Genomic DNA, 24,600 nt, shown 5'->3' on the forward strand with positions numbered 1-24,600 from the left:
GGATGACTTTTGTGCCAGTTCACTAAAGATTTAAGCTTCAGTATTCCTCTCTTTGCTGTTGTAAGGGGTCACAATTCAAGAAAGCCAATCTGCTTTTCCCAATTATTGTCAATTAAGTTAAATTGTGATGAGTTAAAGGACCAAAGGTTCTATTTTTTTTGGTCAGATATAAAGTCTAAAGCAACCTAATTAGTGAGGATACAGAGGAAAACTGTAAGTCTGCAAATAACAGTTCTATTTATCATTAATTATTTACCAGTTACTTGATTGTTTCGTCTGTAAAACATCAGAAAACACACTCACAATCACAATCATCACTTTTTTTTTTTTTTTTGGTCAAACCCACAGTCCAAAGCCCATAAATATTAAATATATTATAATATAAGACCAAGATAAGCAGCTAATTCTTTTTAGAATCTGGAAGCATCAAATGTTTTGCCTTTTTGCATGAAAAATTAAGATTAATTAAGATAATTAAATATCGATTCATCGACAAGCAAAATAATAGATTTTCTGTTGATTGACTTAGAGACATATCTTCTGGGAATAAAGTTGAATGATCCTTACACCAGAATGTTAACGTTGACCTCGAAGATAACAAAATCTCAAGCTTTTGTTTGTCTATGATGATTGTATCTCTGCACGATGTCGTCTCTTGCCAACTCAAAGTTCTTGATTTTATAACTCAGATCCTGGCAAAGGTTCTGGTCCTCATATATCTGTCTCTCTGTCTGTCTCTGCAGTGTATTTGGCATCTCCCCCATTGTTAAGAGCGACTGCTCCTACACGTGGAAGCTCATTGTGCACCCGGATCGTAAGTGGTACCACTTTGTCAATCCCATCATGCTGCTGATTCTCTACTACACCCTGGCCACGCTCATCCGCCTCTGGCTGCAGGAACCCATCGACCAGCTGACGGTGAGAACAGCAGACAGAAATACATTGAAAGCACATGAGAGCAGAGCTTTTACATCACAGATTTGTGACATTTACTGTAAAATATGTCAATAAATTGGCCATACAGGTTAATTATATAAAAAGCAATCACATGATTTATTTGTAGACCTTGACATTTTACACAAACTAGAAAATATAACCCTAAAAACATTTTTAAAAAGGTGTTTTTGATGATTTGTGGTGCTTATTTCTTGTTTCAACCATCAAAAAACATGTTTTTGTGCTTCTTTAAAATCACAGAGTAAAGGTTTCTGTCTAGATTCTGCAGTAATGTTCATCAATCCTAAAGAAATATACAGGTGCAGTAGTCTTAATAGACAAGTATGCAATGCAGCCTCAAGACTGTCGCTCTCTTCAACGCTAAATGCACCAAGTTCACACCTGCTTTCTGGGCATTATGCACGTATGTCTGTGTATCAAAGAGTGAACTCGTAAACACTGAGGTGGGATTTGTGTTTAATTACAACCCTGAAGTGAAACGGAAAAGTAAAATGGACATTTATTCGCCTTCTCCCCACAAACATCGTGTGAATGAACTATATTTTGTGCTGTTAAACTTGAATGAGCTCCTGCTTAGAGAAAGCTGTATTTGCAGTCAGTGAGGGTCGAAGATGTTTGGTTGAATTCGACACACCACACCTCCATACGGCTCCTCAGTAAGTTCCAGACAGTGAACTGAAATAGAACCAGATTGAATTAAACGTGCAGCCAGGTGACCTCGTGAGCAGAGGAACTGTATTGATGGAAGATTCCAGGACGATCGATCGCTGGCTGGATCTGTCCGCTGCCGTAGCTGAGGTGTTATCTGACACACTGGTGGGCTAATTCTGACAAAGCATGAAGGGAGGACGCATCTTGGCACCATGTGCTCCAGTGCTCTATAGTGATGCATTTCTCTAGTTATTTTACAAATGTTTTCAAAGCAACCGGGGTAAATGATGCACTCTGTATCTAAAATATGACGTCATATTTATATTTTTATTATGAAAACTGGGGTCAGCTACTGTAAGGTTTTACACAAGAAACTCTTATTGACAGATCAGATAAAAAACTAAAAATCACTTGTAGTCAGTTTAATTACAATTTTCTGATGTCCATCCCAGTTGCTCAAATCTTTAAATGTCTTGTTTTGTGAGTCCAAAGCCCAAATATATTCAGATTTAATATGATATAAGACAGAAAAAAGCAGGAAATCTCCTTCATTTAAAAGGCTGAAAACCATTTCTGACATTTTTGCATGAAAATGTACTCGAGTCGACTAATCTGCAGGACTTACCCTTTAAAAGACTGTTATATCTCATAACTGAAGTATCTCATCATCACTACTGAAGTGGAGTTATTACAGTTCTCAATGAAATGTCATGAAAACCCTCGCTCCTGAATTTAACCCGTCTCCCTTCAGCTCAGAGCTCGAAGGTTCAGCTCTTCAGTCCCGTAATGGAGTTATAGATTAGTGTTTTTATAGAGGGGTCAATAGTGTGTGTGTGTGTGTGTGTGTGTGTGTGTGTGTGTGTGTGTGTGTGTGTGTGTGTGTGTGTGTGTGTGTGTGTGTGTGTGTGTGTGTGTGTGTGTGTGTGTGTGTGTGTGTGTCTTACACTTTAACCGGCGCTGATAATAAAACATGATTACGACATAAATCGGCAGCCGACAGGTTTGTTCGTCAGTAAAAGCGTCAGATTCTGATGGATCTCATCTGAAAGTCCGGCTGCACTGTAACACTTTGTTTTATATATCTGTCTGCAGAATGAAAACGAAGGAATGCAACAAAAGAAAATGGCAATCACACAATAGTGACCGTGTAATGATGACGTTATAGAGTCAACATTTGGATTGTGCAGTCTGGGTTTCATGGTGATTGTTATTATCAAAAGATTGAGTTGAATCCACAAGTGAGCGATTGTCATGTTTTAATCTCTAAGGGAAACATTTAGCTCCATAAGCAGAGTTAGAAACGCAACGAGAACCGATAATGAAAAACCCCTTCAGGTATACGCTGCATTGTATGAATGGATTCGACTGAATCAGCTTCTGTTTGCAGAACATCCTACACCTATCACGCGTGTATCTGATATTCAGCCCTTATATCTTAACCCTGTTTCTATCTTTGGATCGGGTCTTGTTTTTTCGTGCAGCAACTAAAAGTTACTGACACTCAGTGTTTCCTGAAACATTGCAAAATGCACTTAGAGCAAGATGTTCTTTCCAATGTGAATTTAACAAGAAAATATGGCCTAAAAGCTCAAGAGCCTGAAAGTTAACAGCTTTTTCTGCTTGTATTTTTCTTTTGTATTTTGCGGTGAAACAACATGATTTCAAAGTATCACCGTTGTTGCACACTAGAGGACTCAGCTCCACGTCCAGTGGGGAAGATTTATATCATACAAACTGTTATCTATGTTATTTCAGGACGTCAAGGATGACGATATGTGTGAGGAGGAAGATCTGGATGGAAATAACTCCGCCAACAGGAAGAGGCAGCTGTGGTGGGAATCACGGCAGGGCACGGACGAGAAAAACGTACGTCAGGGTTAATAAACACACGACTAACAAAGTATTGATTACTGGACAGGTCATGAAGTAACCACGCTTTGGTCAGGATACCTTTGAACAACACGTGCACGGAACAGCCTAAACGTATCATGAAGATCTGTTAGATTATTGTTCTCAAGTAAGTTATCAAATTCTTTCAACAAGCTTTGCTGCTAAAACCCAAACAACACATTTCCTTGTTGCGTTCTTACAACTGATAACTGATGTTGACCTGGAACAATGTGGTTCAGTTTAGCTTTATATATATTTTGTATTGTTTCCTTAAGAAAAAGCATAGCAAACAATGTAATACACACACACAAGTATATAAATATATATATAAAAAAATATATATATATTTAAACATATATTTAAATATATATGTATATATTTAAATATTTATATTTATATATATATATATATATATATATATATATACACGTGTATGTATATATATATATGTGTGTGTATATATATATATATATATATATATATATATATATATATATATATATATATATATATATATATACACGTGTATGTATATATATATGTGTATATATATATATACATGTGTGTATATATATATATATATTTATAATAAAAAAATAAAAATAAAGATATATAAATAAATGCATAAAATAAATTCACCAGATTTTAAGCACATGAATACGTATTACAAATAACATTTTAATGAACTACAAAATTAATAAAGATTCAATAAAGATTGTGACAAAAGTATTCAGGACACAATATGTGTATTTGATTCAGTTTAGCTTATAAACAATAATAATAATAGTATTTGTTAAACTGTAAACTCCAGTCGTTGATTTGTTTTCACAAGCTTGCATCTTGTTTCACCTTCGTAACAGACTCATCACTGGAAAGATTTCAGCTGGAAATGCTCACACACACACACACACACACACACACACACACACACACACACACACACACACACACACACACACACACACACACACACACACACACACACACACACACACACACACACACACACATTCTGACCTTGTTCCCATATGAAGGTCCGTAGTCTGTCTCCACCGGCCACCTCCTGAGGTTTAAAAGCTTTTAGGGTGTGCAGACACAGATGAGTGATGTGCTCGATTTACAGAGTAGTGCTGCTCGACTTTGTTCCTGCTTATCAGCGACTATAAAGAACAAGGAGGCCTTTGACTTCAGCAGCTCATCGATAACACACCTTGCCTCTTGTATGCTCTTTTCTCCTTCTTAGCTCCTCTCCACCCAGGATGGCATCAGTACAACTGAGGTGGGGGCTGCTCTGGATGTGTCTAAAATATGTGCATCCTACCCCCCCCCTTCAACCCTCAGTCTTGCTGCAAGAAAAGGAATCACTGCAAAGTGCTTTTCACACTGCACCCTCATAGAACAGGGATAGGATTAGCCTGTGTTTAAAGGTTTAAGGTTGTGTGTACTGCACTGTGTGTACTGCACTGTGTGTACTGCACCGTGTGTACTGCACCGTGTGTACTGCACTGTGTGTACACGGCACCGTGTGTACTGCACTGTGTGTACTGCACTGTGTGTACACGGCACCGTGTGTACTGCACTGTGTGTACTGCACTGTGTGTACTGCACTGTGTGTACTGCACTGTGTGTACACGGCACCGTGTGTACTGCACCGTGTGTACTGCACCGTGTGTACTGCACCGTGTGTACTGCACTGTGTGTACTGCACCGTGTGTACTGCACCGTGTGTACTGCACTGTGTGTACACGGCACCGTGTGTACTGCACCGTGTGTACTGCACTGTGTGTACACGGCACCGTGTGTACTGCACTGTGTGTACTGCACTGTGTGTACTGCACTGTGTGTACTGCACTGTGTGTACTGCACTGTGTGTACTGCACTGTGTGTACACGGCACCGTGTGTACTGCACCGTGTGTACTTGCACACTGTGTGTACTGCACCGTGTGTACTGCACTGTGTGTACTGCACTGTGTGTACTGCACTGTGTGTACTGTAGTACTTCACCAGCTGTAACCATGAAGACAATACACTCAAGTGCTTCTGAGGTGGAAACATGGGGCATGTCAAAATTTTGTCCAACGCACCAACTTTTGAGTCTGTAACTTGTATTTCCCATATTTCAGTGTTAGCTCCGGGTTATAAGGCAGGTTGTGCTAAAGGTTAAATTAAAGAACGTGCAGTGTGAAAAGTAGAAGAAATCCCTGCACTGCCCTACAAAGCCAAGTGTGGTGACTAAGCTGCGAACAAACGAGCTGAAACATCTATCATCTGCTTTTTCTGGTGTAAAAGTGAATCATTTAATCACATCGAAGCAGCTACTCCTGTTTGCCTTTGTGGGGCAGAATGTAGTCATGTGATCCCATAAGAAATCTGTTCCTCAGGTGTATTTGTAATTTGTGATGCTGATCAACAGGCTGTGCCCACCGCAAACGGGACGTCCTTTGACTTCGTCACAACTGAGAATGGACCGGTCTGCCTGGACTTGTATTCCACCCCCCAGTATAAAATGGACCAGCCCAGTGACGGTACAGGTGAGCTGCCTCTTCTCTCTACATTGAAAAGATTACACTGAATCACAATACGGTAGAAGGAATACTTATAACTATGAAATGATAGAAACTCATCTTAAAAAAGACGGGTGGATAAACTCAAGATCACTTGTAACGATTCTAACATTAAGTTGTGTGTCTGTGTCCAACCAGAGAAGAAGGAAGACTGTGTGTATGAGGTGTCTATGCCCCCCGAGGACACGGTGTCAGAGGGAGGAGAGGGGAAGTCTGAGATAAAGAAAAGAGGAGTCAGTGCGATGGTCAAAATCTTCCACTTTGTCATGAAACAAAGCTACATCTGTGCGCTCATAGCCATGATGGTGAGTAATGCAGCCCCCAGATGGTGTCACGTAGGAGCTACAGAAGATGGCTTCTGCTGCATTTGCAAATGAAACCAAACTTTTCTATGGATGTCAGTTTTTAAGTCACGGCAAAGGCCAACACATGGCCTGCAACAGACGAGGCCAGGCTTGTTTTGAGCCCAGCCGATGGCCCGAAATGCCTTTTACTACAGAAGCACCTGTTGATCACTTGCGACCACATTACCGTCCGGATAAGAGGAGTGAGGGAGTCGGCACTCAATGACGGTATGAAGCAGTCAATGATATAGGTTCTTCAAAAAATGTGAAGTGCAGCAACCACGAGAGGTCCTTGAGCATACAGTCATACATGAGCACTAGCCTGACGTCCCAGTGGTACGTGAGATTAGATGCACACACACGCGACCACAACGTGTACCCCTGGTGGAGATGAAAATAGAAATCCTCAAAATGCATTCTCCTGCTTAAAACCATCCTTTAGCCTAACTGTAATATATGACGTGTTGTATTTTCCCTTCAGCAGCGTTCTAACATTTGTTTGAAACGTTCTGTTCTTCAGGCGTGGAGCATCACATACGTCAGCTGGCTGACAGTTTGTCTTCCTCATCTGGTCTTGCATGCTGTGGATGGTGAGGGACCGCAGGCGCTACGCCATGCTGTCTTCCCCCTTCATGGTGGCCTACGGCAACCTGCTGATAGTTCTGCAGTACATTTGGAGTTTTGAGAACATGAAACATGAAGATTACTCGGGCTTCTTTGTCAAGAAGAAAAACCCTTTCCACTCACTTTCATCCAAGGTTTGCAGTTAAAGAAGCTTCTTAATTGTTTGACACCGCCATGTATTTCTGTCTGCTATCAGTCCAATCATCTCAACAGACCTTAGATTGAGTGACAGTGTGATTTAATATGTGCAAGGATTTCTGATGGGGACATACAAGTACTCTGTATGCAGCTAATGGAATATAGTGTCTCTAACAGGCAATAATTAAATATCAGGTCCGTCATACAGTGTCCTCCTGAAGCAGAACATGTGTGTAGTGTTTGACACGTGGTGTGTTTACTATCACTCGTACTGCAGTTTTATAATACAGTACATGTGTCGGGATGCAAATATGTTTCACACTTAGTTTATTTTAAGTGTCCGATGAATGCAACACGTGCTGGAAAGTTTAGATATGTTGTTTTGATCACCATTATTTAGCTCATTTCAGTCATTTCTGTTTGTCTAAACATTATTTGTGTTGTGTGCAGGTCATGTGTCTGCTGACCTTCTGGCTGCTGCTGAGACAAACGCTGACAGAGAGACAGGAAAAACAAAAGGAAGACAGCGCTGGTCTCTCAGACGTTTATGTGGAGGATCAGAAGAAGAAGGGTAAACCCTGGACTCTTATTTTATTTGGACTACAGGAAAAACAATATAGGTGTAGTATAGGGCGGATTCTAAAAACAAAGGGCCTCTACGCCCAGTCATGCAGAAGGCCCCACCACCGCTCCTACAGAGGAGCAAGACACGCCGACTTTAGGGTTTGAGCCTGTGCCTGCTGGGTCCATCTACCGGCAGCTTCACCTATGTTCCAAACACTCATTTAATTTAATTTCTATTCTATTTTCTGATTCACTGCTGTGTTTTATAGAGGAAGAGGACTCTGAGGAGGGAGGCGAGCAGGACATCATGCAGGTTCTGGGCAACATGGTCATGGCGCTGCTGATCAAATACTGGATCTACATCTGTGGTGGCATGTTCTTCATCGTCAGCTTCGAGGGAAACATCGTCATGTACAAGATCATCTACATGATGATGTTCCTCTCCTGCGTGGCGCTCTACCAGGTAACTAAACACACCAGTGATGCAGGGAGTGAGCGCAGGCCTTTCGTCCTAAATACCACTTGTTATGGCTGCTTCCAAATATATAAAACACATTATATACAATTCAGACAGACATATTTAATATATATGGAATATTTTGACTTGAGTAGAACACTGTAAAGTTTCCAAAATTACATTTCCCAAAGACAGAAGTCAGTATTTCCTCGATGTCGGCGTCTACCACAGTAGATCCAGATGTCCTCTGTGTACTCTGCATTATCCCAATTCTTCTCATCTAGGTGCACTACGAGTGGTGGCGAAGGATCCTGAAGTACTTCTGGATGTCGGTGGTGATGTACACCATGCTGGTCCTCACCCTGGTGTACACCTTCCAGTTTCAAAATTCGAATACCTTCTGGAGAGGCCTGGGACTGGACGACAAGCGGTGAGCTTCTACATTACAGGAAGACTGATGTTGATGAAGTTCCGGGGAGTTGGATATGCTGGTAGTTGCTCCGACGTCCCCACTCACAGGTACCTCAGAAACTACGTCATCTCAAGTCTCGTCTGTTTCTTCCTCTCTATGCAGCTTGGTGGACCTCGGCCTGGAGCGGTTTAGTGTCGCCATTCTGTTCACCAGGATTTTCATTCCCACTTCCTTCCTGCTGGTGTGTATTCTCCACCTGCACTACTTCCACGACCGCTTCCTCCAGCTCACCGACCTCCAGGCTGTAATGGCAAAAGAGGAGAGCACTATCTACAGGTGAGACACGATCTGTGGCTTCTCTTTAGTCCAAACCAGAGCTTTATTTTCTTTGCTCAGCGAGGTTTACCGACAGTCTTTAGTGTTCACAATCCTGAGAAATGAGCATTTGAACGTCACTAACTCGCAGGCTATTGGTTTGACCCCCTGCTGTCTCCTGTGATGTCACACTTCCTGTTTCTAAAGGAAATACATTATATTTGTGGATCTTTAGAAACAAACTGACTACACTTATCTATTGGTTATGTGTGTAATGTAAAGCACTTTAAGTGTCCTTAAACTGGTAAAAACATAAATAATATTTCCCTTTTATTTCTTAAAATCACGGTAAAACAAAAGACTGCACCTACAGCTGGGAGATATATAACTGAAATCATTATCAGGGTATTAATAAGAACATTTTCAGATGCATATATGTTTTAAATATGCCAAACGTATGCACATATGAAATATGCAAAGTGTTGTTCCACTGCTTTGCAACACATCAGACCAAACTCTCTGATTAAAAATACAAAGTGTCCTGGTAGCAGCCGGCCCGACGTCTTCCCCTCTCTCTCGCCTTTCCTGACGATCTTCTGCTTTACTATATCATTAAGGGAACATTACGTCACAACGTGTGCATGTTGACAGACCTCAGTAGAGCGTGAGGTGAACACATGCATCCCTTTTCATCTCACAGTATTCTCTCACACACACACACACACACACACACACCCTGCTAAACGCCCATCACGCCCCTCTGCTCTCGTCACACATCTGTTAGTTTGTGCCTTGTTGTCTCCGTCTTATAACATTCACATTTTCCAATCTGTGGTGTGTTTTAACTTTACGGCCTTGTTGTTGTGAACTTTCCATTGTTCTGCCGCCGCTTGCTTTGCTCTGCTTCTCTCTGTGACCTGCTGCCATCTCTCCTCTCTTCTGCCATCTGTTTTTACACAGCCACGCTAAAGTCAATGGCCGTGTCTATCTGATCATGAATAGGTGGGTATCTGCTCGCTTTCTGTGGCATCCATAACCATCCCAGTTCACCTCTCTGAGTCTCAACTTCCTCTTCCTGTTGCAATACACCCCCCCCCCCCCCCCACACACTGACTTGTCCATGTTACCCTGTTGTTGCCATACATTGATGATCTTCTGAGATATCTCTCTCCCAGAGGTTAGGGATTTTACTCACATGAATGGTGTTCGTTTTCAGGTTTTGTATATTATCATTTTGCCTGTACCCTTCTCTTTATGGGTTCTCTGTCATCTTTCTGGATCTTGAACCCTAACCCTCCAAACCCAGCCCAGTCCCCCCCCCCCCCCCCCCACAATAAAAACCCTTCTTCTTCTTCTTCTCTCTCCAAGAGTTTCACAGACCGTCAAACAAGCATGTTTGAATTTGAAATAACTGTTCTTCCCTTCCAGTATCTTGCCCACTTTTCTGCACTGAACCCCAGAAAATGACCCCCCCCCCCTTCCTGAAAAAGCCCTTTCTATGCATTTTAATCAAACTATGTGGATATTAGGTGATTTCAAGTGCCTTTGTTGGTTTATCTCCTCACTGTTCATCATGACTTCTGTGTAACTTTATTGTTCTGAGCAGCATCAAGCAAAAAATTCCCACTCAACAGAGCAAGTAAGTGTGACCGCTGGGTAACCAAATGCCTGCCTTGATATGCGGCCGGTTCATGCAAGTCAAACCCGACCTAGGAGCTTGTTACATTGCCTGAGAAGATTTTTTTAAAGGGTTGATGCCTCCCTTTAGCTTCTACCATTATTCTGCTGCAAGAAGAACAATCCCTCAGACACCAAACAGCATTTAAAGAATGCAAAAGGAATGTGCAATGCTTATCGATTACAATGCCTGATGAAACGCTGCTCTGCTGTTCGGTTAGCGGACACAGAACTGGTTGATTCCCATCCAAACATTTGCATCGGAGCCTTTTTTTACAGTCACCTGGACCTCGTGTCTGAATGTGTGTTGTATTTATTTACCTATGAGGACAGAATGCCTTCAAAAAGATGCCGATACAGACTCACAGGTCAAAATCCTGCAGATGCAACGGTCCACAGGCTGAAGCACCAGAGTGTTACTTCATGCAGTGACAGCTAGTGACTTAACAGACTTATTTAAATGACAATCTTTGACATTATCTCTTTAAGGTTACTTTAGTCGGAGGACATGTACATAAAGTCAGAATGATAAAAGAGCAGTAGATAAATTAGCTTTGGTGGAAAAAAGGCTTAAAAAGCTCAAAACTTTACTTAAACATTTTTAAATAACGATGGCAGAGTCAGACGTTTATAGACCCGTGAAACTTTAGGAAGTAGTCCTGAAGTTAGAAATCAGTTTTATTTCATTCATTACTGGACGATTGTGTGATTGAAGGCTCCATAATAGCCACTAAATGACCCCGTGCGGGGAGATTTATGACAACTGCAACATAGTAGTTCCAATAATGCTCCTAAAAATAACATAAAGTGGGTAAAAAAATCCAAAAAGTCAAAGTCCTCATAAGTATCCAGATACAGATGTGTGTGTGTGTGTGTGTGTGTGTGTGTGTGTGTGTGTGTGTGTGTGTGTGTGTGTGTGTGTGTGTGTGTGTGTGTGTGTGTGTGAGTCTCGTGCATGTGTCTGTTTCCACTAACTCGTCACACACGTGTCTTCAGATTGGTGCACCAGGACGGCAGCCTGGCAGACCTCACCATGCTCAGCGCCAGCTCGGTGGAGGCGACGCTGTCCAGAGAGGAGCCGCAGGAGGAGCAGGGGAGCAGGGGGAGCAGGGGGAGTGGGCTACGGAGAAGGAGAAGGTCCTGGTGGTGGTGATGGATGACACCGACATGACTGCCGAGAAGCCCAGGACCTTCTCCGACCCGCAGATGACCAGCACAGAGGAGAGCCAACACTGCAGCGCGGGGACGGAGCCGGAACCGAGCACCGAGCAGAGCTCAGGTACTGACCGCTGCCACACAGCAGGTGCTCAAAGTCCAACACGACACTGAATACACAGTGGATCATCTTCTCTTCTTCACTTTAGTTGAATGCAGCACAAATGCCTTCCTTGGCCGCTGCTCACATCACCAAGCTTCACGAGGACGTGCCCCGTAGTCTTTTCTGTAATCCTGCTGACAAACTTGACTGATCACTCTGCAGACTTTAAATACATCTCATGTGTTTTCCTGCAAAGTATATGAAAGCTGGCGACCATGTTTACTCCTCTCGCCGTGTTTACAGCTGAGACTCGTGTGCCGTGATGTCGCGGCGCCGGCTACAGAGCACATTCTGTCACGAGTGTTCGAGACCTTTTCTCTCGGATCTCTCTGAGCTCTTCAGTCTGCTCACAAGACATATGCTGCATACACTCTTTAAAGGCCAAAGCTTAGAGAACCTCAGTCTGCTGTCCAAGTATCCGCACTTTTCCAACCAGCCAGCCGTGAATCATCCCGAGTAAAGCTGTAAAGATCAGTTGTAATGCAGACTTTCAGTAACATTCACCTCCAGTTTGCTCGTCTGACACGGAGTGTAGCTCAAGTGGTCACTTTCTCCCATTTACATCATCCTGCTAAAGCCAACTGCAGCATTAGCATATTTACGCAGACGGTCACTCTGGTCTTAAATTAAAATGTTGTTCATATACACAGAAAATAAAATAGATGATAAAACACAACCCTGCAGGGCCTCTCAGTTTATAATGAGCCGCGAGCTCTCTGAGTGTTCTTATCCAAACAAGGAGGCCTCTATTAAAACCCGAGATAATATTCACACACACTCACCACCAAACTGAGGCTTTTTATATCCTTTGTGAGAATATAAACCCAAATATTGAGCGTTCATTGTCAGGTAATTAAAGCAACAGTTGGGCTTGTTAATACAGATGTTAGGCGTGTTTCCATACATCTTGTGCTGCATATGGGAAAGATTGCATAACCTTTTTACACTTTCAGCTGCTGCGTTGGCCTAATAAAACGGTTTGCATATTGAAATGTGTTTTTCTCATCTCTCACATTTTAATCTTTAACACTTAATAGTAATTTCTACCCTGATTTGCATGTTTGCTGGTTGGATTTTGATGCGGATAACTTTTATGAATCGGAGATGATTTGTACGGCTGCGTGTAATTATTTACATTATTTCTTGATTTAGAGATTAATTGTTCTAAAAAACGGCCAAGTTGACATTTTCACATATCTAATTCCCATCTAATAATAATAATATAATGCAAATGGTATATAGTTAACTATAAAACATTAATATTTAAGATGGCTGGAATTACTGAATTTGTCATTTCTGGTTAAACAATTACCTGTTGATGGACTAATTAATTAATTAATTAATTAATTAATTAATTAATCATTTACAATTTATCGTGACTGATCAAATGTTTTAAGTAAATACAAGATTTTAATTTTAATTCTGTATTCTTTGTGTTTAAATGAACTTGCTGAAGAGATGTCAGAGCTTTAGCAGCTCCTGGGACTCGCCACCAGATCACTTGAAATTAGCTGCAAACGTCAAAACTTTAAGCACTTCCTGGTTAATTCAGAGACAAAACCTTTACTCATGTCTAGTTTTAAACTTACCTTCTTTTTACCTCTCTATAAATTCTAATCTAGTTTCATAAAAGCTTCAAGAGACAGTTGTTGCAAACTAGCATCTGATACAAACGGCGTGATACCTGCATGGGATAGTCTTCAGTTTGTCTATGTGTACTAATAAATACATTTATTCTATTTGTTATTGAAGATATCTATTGAAATGCACTCTAACCATGGCTCTATGACTCTGAGGACCAGGCTGCGGCTACACAGAATATACTTGTTACTTTGTAATTTAATTTGATATATTAACAAAAAGATAGTTTATCACCAGACTTGTTCCTGAAGTGCAAAGAGAGAATCACATTATCAGCCTGCTGCAGCTTGAGTTGGTTTATGAGAAGCTACTTTAACAAAATGCCAGCAGAGGAATAATAGTGTTCGAACATGCTGCCGTAATTAAGAGATGAAAGCTCGACTCTCTTTCCTTTTGCACCTCTTCAGACTTCTTGTTTTTCCATTTAAGTATTTATTTTTATCTCCTCCTTTTTCAGATCTGAAGAATAAATGGCACCTGGTGGTCGATCGTCTGACGGTGCTCTTCCTGAAGTTCCTGGAGTATTTCCACAAACTGCAGCTGTTCATCTGGTGGTTACTGGAGATCCACATCATCAAGATCCTGTCCTGCTACATCGTCCTGGTTTCTGTCAAAGAGGTAGGAAAGCTTGAGATTACACTATGAAACGAGGCTCCACGCCTCGGCTATATAGCAGAAATGTTGACCCCCCCCCCCCCCCGTGTGAGTGTGCAGATCCCCCGTCGGGCCTTTCCAAAAGTGGAGGTTTAAATCTAAAGGTGAGCGTGTCATTACTGCCCCTTGGCTTTGAAAAGGAGAATCAGAAACCTCTTTTATAGTATTCTTAAAACCCATTTTTATAGACTTGCTATTATGTGAGGTCGTCTTTTTATTCCTTTTATTGTTATTGCTTCTATTCTTTTTATATTAATTTATTTATAATATGTAATATATAAATATGAAATGTTGTCCTGAGGCTCCTGCTTTGTCTGTCAAAGCATGTTGTAAACTCTGTTTTTAAAGGTGCTACATAAATTATTATTATTATTATTTCATTATTATATCTGCAACAACAGGAAATGCCGCTCACTTATCAATCACGTTTGACTTTGATGTACATTTACATATAAGGCCTTGAATCTAACGACTCTTAAACCCCCAAATATCCACCTCAGAACTCCAGTATCGGTCCGGCTGGAGTTTATAGTTTGATTTCTTTCTTAAATCTACTGTTGAAAACCCCGAGAAACAAGGCAGGTTCATTTATAAAGGCAATTCAAAATGATTTACATAAAACATTAGAGTCACCGAGACAAAGTGCAAAAGAAACACATTATAATAATTAACTGCTGTGTTTTCTTTGTGCTACTCCCAAATGTAAAATCTTTACAACATGTTTTATTTGGGAGGCAAGCTCTCTCAATATCTTCAAAAGTAAACTAAAAACACTTTACTTTAGCCTTTTAATGGTGATATTTTATACAATCTTTAATGCTGCTACTTTATGCCACTTTAAACTCATTAAATGCTTTTATTAAAGCTGCTATTTTACTATTAGCCTTTTCCACTTTTACTATTTTTATTCTGTTATTTAATACTATTTTTTAATGCTATTTACTATTTTTATTCTGCTATTTAATACTATTTTTTAATGCTATTTACTATTTTTATTCTGCTATTTAATACTATTTTTTAATGTTATTTACTATTTTTATTCTGTTATTTAATACTAGTTTTTTAATGCTATTTACTATTTTTATTCTGCTATTTAATACTATTTTTAATGCTATTTACTATTTTTATTCTGCTATTTAATACTATTTTTAATGCTATTTACTATTTTTATTCTGCTATTTAATACTATTTTTTAATGCTATTTACTATTTTTATTCTGCTATTTAATACTATTTTTAATGCTATTTACTATTTTTATTCTGCTATTTAATACTATTTTTAATGCTATTTACTATTTTTATTCTGCTATTTAATACTATTTTTTAATGTTATTTACTATTTTTATTCTGTTATTTAATACTGTTTTTTAATGCTATTTACTATTTTTATTCTGCTATTTAATACTATTTTTTAATGCTATTTACTATTTTTATTCTGCTATTTAATACTATTTTTTAATGCTATTTACTATTTTTATTCTGCTATTTAATACTATTTTTTAATGCTATTTACTATTTTTATTCTGCTATTTAATACTATTTTTTAATGTTATTTACTATTTTTATTCTGCTTATTTAATACTATTTTTAATGCTATTTACTATTTTTATTCTGCTATTTAATACTATTTATTTTTATTCTGCTATTTAATACTATTTTTTAATGCTATTTACTATTTTTATTCTGCTATTTAATACTGTTTTTAATGCTATTTCACATTTACATCAACACTGTGATTATTGTAAATGCTCTGAATAATTTTGTACTAATTGTTGTGTTTTTGCTGTGAAGCACTTACAGTTACAGGCATCGGGCATTGCTCACTTTTTCTTGGTTGATTTTATTGCTCATATGCTGTTTTTTTTAAGAAAATGTTGTGTAAAAGTGTATTTAAACATGTAATAAAATAAATATGACTACTAGTTGTTGTAGTAGGAGGAGGAGGAGGAAGAGGAGAATGTCAGTGGAAAAAGGAATAATTTCTTCTGTATTGTCTCTGTGCAGGTTTCTTTGTTCAACTATGTGTTCGTGGCGTCCTGGGCCTTCGCTCTGCCCTACAGTCAGTATCGGCCGCTGGCCTCCAGTGTTTGCAGTGTCTGGACGTGTGTCATCATCGTGTGTAAAATGTTGTACCAGCTGAATTCTATACAGCCTCCGACCTACTCCAAGAACTGCTCGATGGTGAATGTAATCAGAGCATGCTTTTTAACCCTAAAAAGGAAATGATCACATCCATCTATTTTCACCTAATTTGGAATTTTGGACTCAACAACGCTCTGGAGTTATTGGAAATGTTTGGATCCAACACTGGAATATATTTCTACAAATAGTTTAATACTAATAATATAAGTGTAGCTTGAACTACCGGCTTTAAACAGACAACATCTCATCCTTTTTCTTTACTACATTAATACAATTATATGTTCTGTCCACAGCCAGCAAGCTACCCAAAGGACATGCGGGAGTCTGTGCTGTATAAGGCTCCGGTGGATCCGGCTAACTGGGTGGGCCTGGCGAAATCTGGTGACCTGCTGGGCTACCTCAGGGTGAGACGTGGAAACATTCATCCGCTTTCAGCATACACCGGATATCATCACAGCACGGGACAAGGGTTTCATGAAATATGAAGGGATTAGAGTTGTGAAATACACCTGTTAGAGTTAGAAGAGGAGGTCGATGCTACTCACCTCTGTTTGTTAAATATGGGAAACAGCTAGCCTGGCTCAAAGGTAACATAATCATCATCTCATTAACATGTTACATTATGTATTCTTTCATCAGAAGGTCCTCAGATATTATGTGAATAAAGTGACAGAAAATATGACAAATGTCACTCACAAGTTGCCAGAGATTAAAGTAATCGGTCAAAAATGGTTCCTATGTCTGACTTAAGTTATTAAAACTCATGTATTACAATAGAAACACATTTAAAGATGTTTTCTCTCTCTCCATCTGTGCAGAACAACCTCCTGATGCTGGCTCTGTTAGCATTCGAGGTGACCATCTACCGCCATCAGGGATACTTCAGACTGAGGAACAAACTGTCGCCTCCCGCTGCCAGGATCATCTTCCACGACACCACACGGCAACATCTGGACATCGGCATCATCAGCTTCATCAAATACTTCATCAACTACTTCTTCTACAAGTTTGGACTTGAGGTAGAGAAAAGTGGGAAAAAAGCTTTAAAAACTAAATCTGAAAACTTTTACTCCATGTTTGTGTTCCTCGTGTGTTTCCCTCAGACGTGCCTGCTCTTAGGGGTCAATGTTATTGGGCAGCGCATGGACTTCTTCGCCATGCTTCACGCCTTCGCCTTGATTGCCGTCATGTACAGACGCAGAAGGAAAGCCATCGCTGAGATCTGGCCCAAGTACTGCTTCTTCCTGGCCTGCATGTTAACTTTCCAGTACTTTATCTGCATCGGGATCCCCCCAGTAGCCTGCACAGGTTTGTTTTGAGCGACTCGGACAGATTTTGACTCATTGCTTTGATTTCAGGCCACAATCAACGTCTACTGTCATGTCGAGTCTTTTACCGTCAGTCCTGTCGTGGTTTAAACATGTGTGTCCGATGTGTGCATGCTTTCATTTCAGACTATCCCTGGAGGTTTCCCAACTCTACCACAGACTCCAACGTGGTCAAGTGGTTCTATATTCCAGATTTCCGCACCCAACCCAATCCATCGTTCCTCATATGTATGTTTTCTAATTTGTAGATGTTTACTGGTTATTTTTTAACTAATAATAATTTATTATTTGAACCTACAATGGCTTTAATACGCCGCTGTAGGTTATGTCAAGTGTCTGGTATTAGTGTTAGCGAGATGTTGTTTGGCATAACTTCCTCCTCTCTTCTTCTGCAGATGACTTCATGCTGCTGCTGTGCGCCTCGATGCAGAGGCAGGTCTTTGATGATGAGAACAAGGCGGCAGTCCGCATCATGGCTGGAGACAACGTAGAGATCTGCAGAGACCTGGACGCAGCCTCTTTCAGCGTGCACAACCCCGTCCCCGACTTTATCCACTGCAGGTACAGCAACTTACATCCATGTTACACCGCAGCAGGAAGTACACCAACTTCCTATCAGGTCTGGGTGAAGTATATATACACTGGATCCCAGACTTGTATTTCAACACTTAATTAAATTAGATTTTACAGTAGATTCCCTTGAAACTGATTTTTATAATTTAGTGCCACTGGAGCTCGACAATAACATGCAGGACAACGAGACACAGAAAAGGAAAGGAAGTGAAGTAGCCGGCTTAATTGATGCTTAATGATGTTAGATGCCTACAATTAAGTCAAAAGTGAAATGTATGAAACAAACAGTGTTTGTATTTGTATCATATAGGAGTCACATCCCACAATATGCCGCAGCAGTTTGTATTCATGAAGACGTGTGGTGTCTATGTGGAGCTCAAAGCTTTGTTTGTATCTTTTTAAGAGTAACTTTAAAGTTTGTTGTGATTTAGTCAGAGACCTGGTTCACTGGATACTGGATTGTAAACACTGTGCACAACCTGCTCAGCACCAAACTGCACACAGACGCAGTGACCAGCTGGTGAACATAGTGGAGCATTTGGAGGATAATGTGCCAGATATTTCCCTCAGGAGTCGGTGGAGACCACAAACAGCTAAAACAGAGTCAAAACTGGACTCCATCAGGTGGATACAACTGTTTTCCAACCATATCATCAATGTTTAAAACAAAAGATTGCGAACCTGGCTGCTACTGTTGTAAGTTATCAGGTGGAGCTTTGAGCTCTGTGATGGGACAGAAGGCAGGCCGACTCAGTAGAAAACTGTTGTTGTACTCGGCGTAAGTGGAGTGGTGCTGAATAAGAACACACTCTCTCTGCAAATCCCTTATTCTAGAACAATATAGGTAAGACAGATGACAGTAGCTTAGTGTGAGAGGCTATTGAATACCCACTGTATATACAACATTCAGAAATGTTGGCTTTCGTCCGATATTTGCGTTTCGAGCTAGCTTCTGACTTTGCACATAAAAAGAGAGAGGCAGAGGGCGAGTTGGAAAGACAGCGAGAGCATCCTGACCTGTCCACAGTCATTGATTATGTGCTCTTCACATTCCACTGTTTTGATGCGCAAAGTGGACAAGTCTTTTATTAACGCACTCTGTGTCCATCAACAAGCCCTAGTAGAGAGAGAGAGAGCTGTACAGCCCGTCTGTCCACGCCACAGCAGCTCTGCACTTATTCCATCGTTTCCCTCCAGGATCGAATTACGGATACGGGGTGGGGGAGAAATCCATAATCCTCAAAAACACTCTGTCCGTCACTCCGCGTCTCAGGCGCTTTTGCCCTGTACTCTAACTCAATAAATAGCTTTTAAGTATGGAAAAGGTATTTTCTCCCCCTGATGAAGAAGGACACTCACTCAGCTATTCCGGCCCATCAACGCATCGTCCGATCCAAACCCACTTCATCAGAGCTGCTTCCTAAACACTGCAGCTGTTGTTGTGGTCCCATGTTTCCCCCAGGTCCATCCAATTATTGCACGTTGCTTCCTATGTTTTCACTCCACACATCATAGTAATGGTCTCTCGCATGAGAACACGGGATCCACTCGCATGCTTTTAGTATGTTGGGCTCACACGGGTCACGCAGAAGTGTACACGATGTACCTGCGCTGAGTGACAGGAGTCAGGTTTCAGCTTTTGGTTCACATTCATTGATCAGACTCTTACCGGTGTCCTGACACTAAGTGATACACTAAGTGTGATTGATGGGCGGATTATGCACACAGCAACAGAATGAACTGAAATGTTGTTTTGACTTTTTTATTATGTGGTAAGCATGCATCCTTATTAGCATTTTAGCTCAGCTGGCCGGAGTCCAGGCTGTTTGCGTCCAGCTTCATGAACTTTGTTGCCTCTCAAATGAGTCAAATGAAGCAGAAACAATGAAGCCACAATGTGTTTATGTAAATATAGGGCTGAAATCGCAATGTGGACTAGCGCAACATCCAAATACGTGGGCGTGAAAGTGCACTTCTTTCCGACATTCAACCTTTCCCTGACATCTAGAGCTGACAGAACATATTCTATCTATATTATTTTCTGTTGGTAATCTTTTTGTAAAGACTGTCCTGACGCATTTGTTCCACCACTGTCCTCTAGGTCCTACCTGGACATGCTGAAGGTCATCATGTTTAGCTACCTGTTCTGGTTTGTCCTCACCATCATCTTCATCACGGGCACCACACGCATCAGCATCTTCTGTATGGGCTACCTGGTGGCCTGCTTCTACTTCCTGCTCTTTGGTGGTGAGCTGTTGCTCAAACCAATCAAAAAGATCCTGCACTACTGGGACTTCCTGATTGCCTACAACATCTTTGTAATCACCATGAAGAACGTTTTGTCTGTGAGTGGTGACACATTCATCTACACATATCTACGGCTGTCGCTACACGAGGGGTGGGAATCTCTAAGCGCTTCAGAGGGATACGATGCAATTATCAATTAAATGTGATTATTGATGCATCAACACTTTGATTTCTATACGTTTTACCGTCCAGCTGGTTCCGATTATATTGTTTTTGCATCCAGACATAATCTACCCGTATACATACTGTACATATGAGGCGATCTGTTTCTCTGAATGTAGAAGAAGAACGTCTTCCTTCTCAGTATTTTAAGTTCATATCAACACATATATATATATATGTATGTATATATTTAATATATGGTCATATATATAAAATAAGGTATTCTATTCAAGTATATCGTAAAGTATTCTTTTCTTTAGATCCTGGCGTGCGGCTACATCAACAGTCTGATGGATAACCGATGCTGGTTTATCCAGTTGTTCAGTCTGGCCTGCACCATCAAGGAATACAACGTCAACATCACCAAAGCAGAAGCGAGTGAGTGGACTCAACATCTTACTTCTATGTGTATGGCCAATACGTTTCACAAGAAGGGGAGAATATCCCCTTCATTATTAGGTGGAGCACAGAGCCTTTCAGTGCATTATGTTTATCTTACTGGACATACAGCGAATACAAACACAATACTCAGTGAAACATCAGAATATACCGACATCCTTGAGAATCCACACGCATAACTGTCCTCACTTTCACCGTTTCGTCATCAGAGGGGTGTGAGATGCCTAGCAACGAGGCCGGGATCATCTGGGACAGTATCTGCTTCGCCTTCCTGCTTCTGCAGAGACGGGTTTTCATGAGCTACTACTTCCTCCACGTGGTGGCTGACATCAGAGCGTCGCAGATCCTCGCGTGCAGGTACTCAGACGAGACCTGCTGCATAGAGACGCTTGTGACTGTTCCTGCCTGTTGCAAGTTAATTTATTTGAAAAGGATTAAAGTCTCGACCGCTCCGATGCTGCAAGGCCTAAGAGTTGCACGATTTATTCAGTGAGCAGACAACATGTATGCCAGCGTCATGAGAACATGTGTTTCTTCGATGTAAGAGTTTTTTATGTGCACGACTAACTAATGAGAACGGTACAGTTCATGTATTTCAGCAAAATGTCACTTCTGTGTCCAGAGGAAAGCGATAGTGCAGCGTCTTAAGGGAGGGAATTAGATTTTAATCAAGTAGGATCAAACCTTCCCTCTCTGACACGGGACGTTGAAAACATTTGCTCGTGTTTCAGAGGGGCGGAGCTTTTCCAGGCCACGATCGTGAAGGCGGTGAGAGCCAGACTGGAGGAGGAGAGCAAATCTGTGGAGCAGCTGAAGAGACAGTGAGACTCCAAATACTTACTCCATGTGTTGTAATGGAGTTGTGTGTGTGTGTGTGTGTGTGTGTGTGTGTGTACAAAATGCAATACTAGGGAAGGTTTTTGACTTATACATTTGATAAGGTATTGTCCAAGACTTAGAATGACCTTTAACCTTTATACATTTAGTTAGAAGTACTGCAGGACCATTTAGGATATAAGAGTTGTGTTTTGAAAGAGGACAAGGAGCATGCACTAAAACAGGATTTCAGTAAATCAGGGGATTTAGACTTTAGTAGATAAAATATCTCTGCAGCCCAATTCTTACTGTGATTGGTCGGTTTACTTTAATCTAAAGGTTATAAGTCTGGCATTGTTCTAACAAATCCCTTGAAAAGACCAAAACCAACAACGTGTTGGTCTCTCTGTCGCTGTTAATCATCCATTCCCTCCGGAGAAAAAGAAAAAGGTTCGGTCATTTCCAAAACAGCTGAGCACTGCAGTTTTTACCAAATGTTACTGCATTTTTTTGTAAATAGTGCATTTGTTGGATTAATATGCATTTGGTGCTCTAGTGAGTACTTTTGGCAAGAGGACATGTTTATTCAGTGCAACAGCTTGGCCCATTGATGTGTTTTTAATAGTCTTTGGACAACAGTTGAGCTCTATGGCACAGAGGAATGACATGAATCAGGCTCTTGCTGCACAGTAAATGCAATAAATTCATTGTTGATTTTGGTCTTTTCGTGGTACTTGTTGACGATAGGAAAAACATAGAACATAGTTGCATTAAAACATCGAGCAAGAAGTCTCGCTCCTGACTTTGGATATCTTTGATGAGTCTCAATTTAGTCCATAAGTAAGTAGACATGATTCAGAAAGCCATTTAAAGATGTGCTCTGTATTAAAAGCAACTCCTGGCTCAGTCATTACTGTTTCCAGGAAGCTATCTCTCAGTATATCATACAACATAAAGTCAATGTATTTCCACCACTTACACTTACCTCAGGATTTACTCATAAGCTCTGATGATATCCACTCACCGGCTCTAATGAGCACTCCACTGTTTCATAACGTACACTGATTTCCATATGAAACCTGGAGATGTTTATGGTCAGTCTGTTAGGCCGTCAGTGATGTTCCTCTGTGTCGATACTTCGTGTCTCTTCACTGCCTCTCTGATCTAATCAGGATGGAGCGCATTAAGGTGAGGCAGCAAAAGTTTAAGAGGGGCAAGGAGAGGATGCTGAGCATGGCGCAGGAGTCTGGAGAAGGACATACCCTCGTCCACCCCGAGGAAGATGACGATGATGGTATGACGACGGCTGCCGGAGCCTCGCTCTGTGCGCTCCACGTTAGCAAAATGGTGTCGAGGCGGTGGTGGAAGAAGTACTCAAATACTTTACTTAAGTAAAAGAAATACCACGGTCTGGAAATACTCCATCATAAGTTAAATCCTGAATTTAAAATGTTACTTAAGTAAAAGTATTATCAGCAATGTAGTTACTTAAAGATATTAAAACTTAATATTCTCACTAACACATTCATGTATTCATTTTAATGTTTTAGTTTTTCAAGTTTAGATACTAAGGTATACTATTATAGATTAGTAGTATAATACTGCATCATATCATATGTTTTAAATGTAGTGGAATAGAAGTTTAAAGCACCATAAAGTTGAAAATACTCAAGTAAAGTAAAAGTATGTCACACTTGTACTTAAGTAAAGTACTTGAGTAACTTTGTTACACCACTGTTGGTTGTGTATGTGCTCGTAGTGCTCGAGGACGATGGGTGAGATTGCATTAATTCCTGATTTCATTAACATATGTTGTGTAAGATGTATTTGCATCAGTGTTTTGATCTAAACGAGCAGCTTAACAGAGTAAAGAAATATGCCTTGAAGTTTGCAGAAGAATTAATTTTCTTATGAAATGATTTATTGATGTATTTGTGAAATTTTAGGAGCACAGCGAACGAAAGCCAAGACCAAAAAAAAGCAGTGGTGGAGGCCGTGGGTTGACCATGCTTCCAGTAGGTTGACCCCCCAACCCTCTTTTTTCTCTTCCTCCACTCTGATTGGCCCTTGTGTCCTTGACCAGAACGCTGAGGATTCCCATACTGCCTCTGGGCTCTGAAGGCACCAACAGACATCCAGACTTTAGTCCTTTTCTGTCTCTATTTGAGGGCCCGTGTTAGATTAGATTACTTTAGATTACAAAGCTTTATTCATCCAACTCATGCAGACAACAAACATACATTACATTCTCACCATAAAGAACTATTCACAACATCTAAAAGTTCATTAAAGAAGCGTGCCATGTGGGGTTCCTGTTTTAGTTTACATTGTGGTAGCACTTTCTATGTCTGTAATGTATTATAAACATCTTATAATGCGTTATAAGATGTTTATAGTATAATTATAAGGACCCAAAAACAAAATCACAATGCTTTTGTTTTGTTGCTTTCTTTTTTGCAAAGATCATTGCGTGTTATAATCCCCATAGTCGTAATACATTATAATCTTTTTATAATGCATTAACATCACATAGCATGCAGCATAATCATATAACTCATTATCATTTTGTGGGATGCAAAACGTCAGCGCTATAGGTGTGAGGTCAGTAAGACTTTAGGATCCTCTAAAAGCGTTAAAATGCATTGAATTCCTTAATCTTAAAATAAG

General features: G+C 40.4%; 1 protein-coding gene across 1 annotated transcript in view; it reads left to right on the forward strand.

The window, feature by feature from the left end:
• piezo2b (piezo-type mechanosensitive ion channel component 2b) overlaps positions 1 to 24,600 on the forward strand; it is a 71,478-nt gene that overhangs the window by 28,679 nt on the left and 18,199 nt on the right. The window contains 26 exon segments of the mRNA XM_029453227.1: positions 744 to 918; positions 3,364 to 3,474; positions 4,742 to 4,777; positions 5,913 to 6,030; positions 6,202 to 6,368; positions 6,928 to 6,960; positions 6,962 to 7,165; positions 7,620 to 7,740; positions 8,003 to 8,196; positions 8,475 to 8,620; positions 8,765 to 8,938; positions 11,591 to 11,669; positions 11,672 to 11,873; positions 14,011 to 14,171; positions 16,211 to 16,387; positions 16,642 to 16,752; positions 17,167 to 17,367; positions 17,452 to 17,656; positions 17,803 to 17,904; positions 18,072 to 18,237; positions 20,351 to 20,594; positions 20,979 to 21,096; positions 21,327 to 21,474; positions 21,849 to 21,938; positions 23,106 to 23,227; positions 23,880 to 23,948. Of these exon segments, the coding sequence (XP_029309087.1) occupies positions 744 to 918; positions 3,364 to 3,474; positions 4,742 to 4,777; positions 5,913 to 6,030; positions 6,202 to 6,368; positions 6,928 to 6,960; positions 6,962 to 7,165; positions 7,620 to 7,740; positions 8,003 to 8,196; positions 8,475 to 8,620; positions 8,765 to 8,938; positions 11,591 to 11,669; positions 11,672 to 11,873; positions 14,011 to 14,171; positions 16,211 to 16,387; positions 16,642 to 16,752; positions 17,167 to 17,367; positions 17,452 to 17,656; positions 17,803 to 17,904; positions 18,072 to 18,237; positions 20,351 to 20,594; positions 20,979 to 21,096; positions 21,327 to 21,474; positions 21,849 to 21,938; positions 23,106 to 23,227; positions 23,880 to 23,948 (3,674 nt within the window).

Source organism: Cottoperca gobio, chromosome 17 (genome assembly GCF_900634415.1).
Source record: "Cottoperca gobio chromosome 17, fCotGob3.1, whole genome shotgun sequence".
NCBI lineage: Eukaryota > Metazoa > Chordata > Actinopteri > Perciformes > Bovichtidae > Cottoperca > Cottoperca gobio.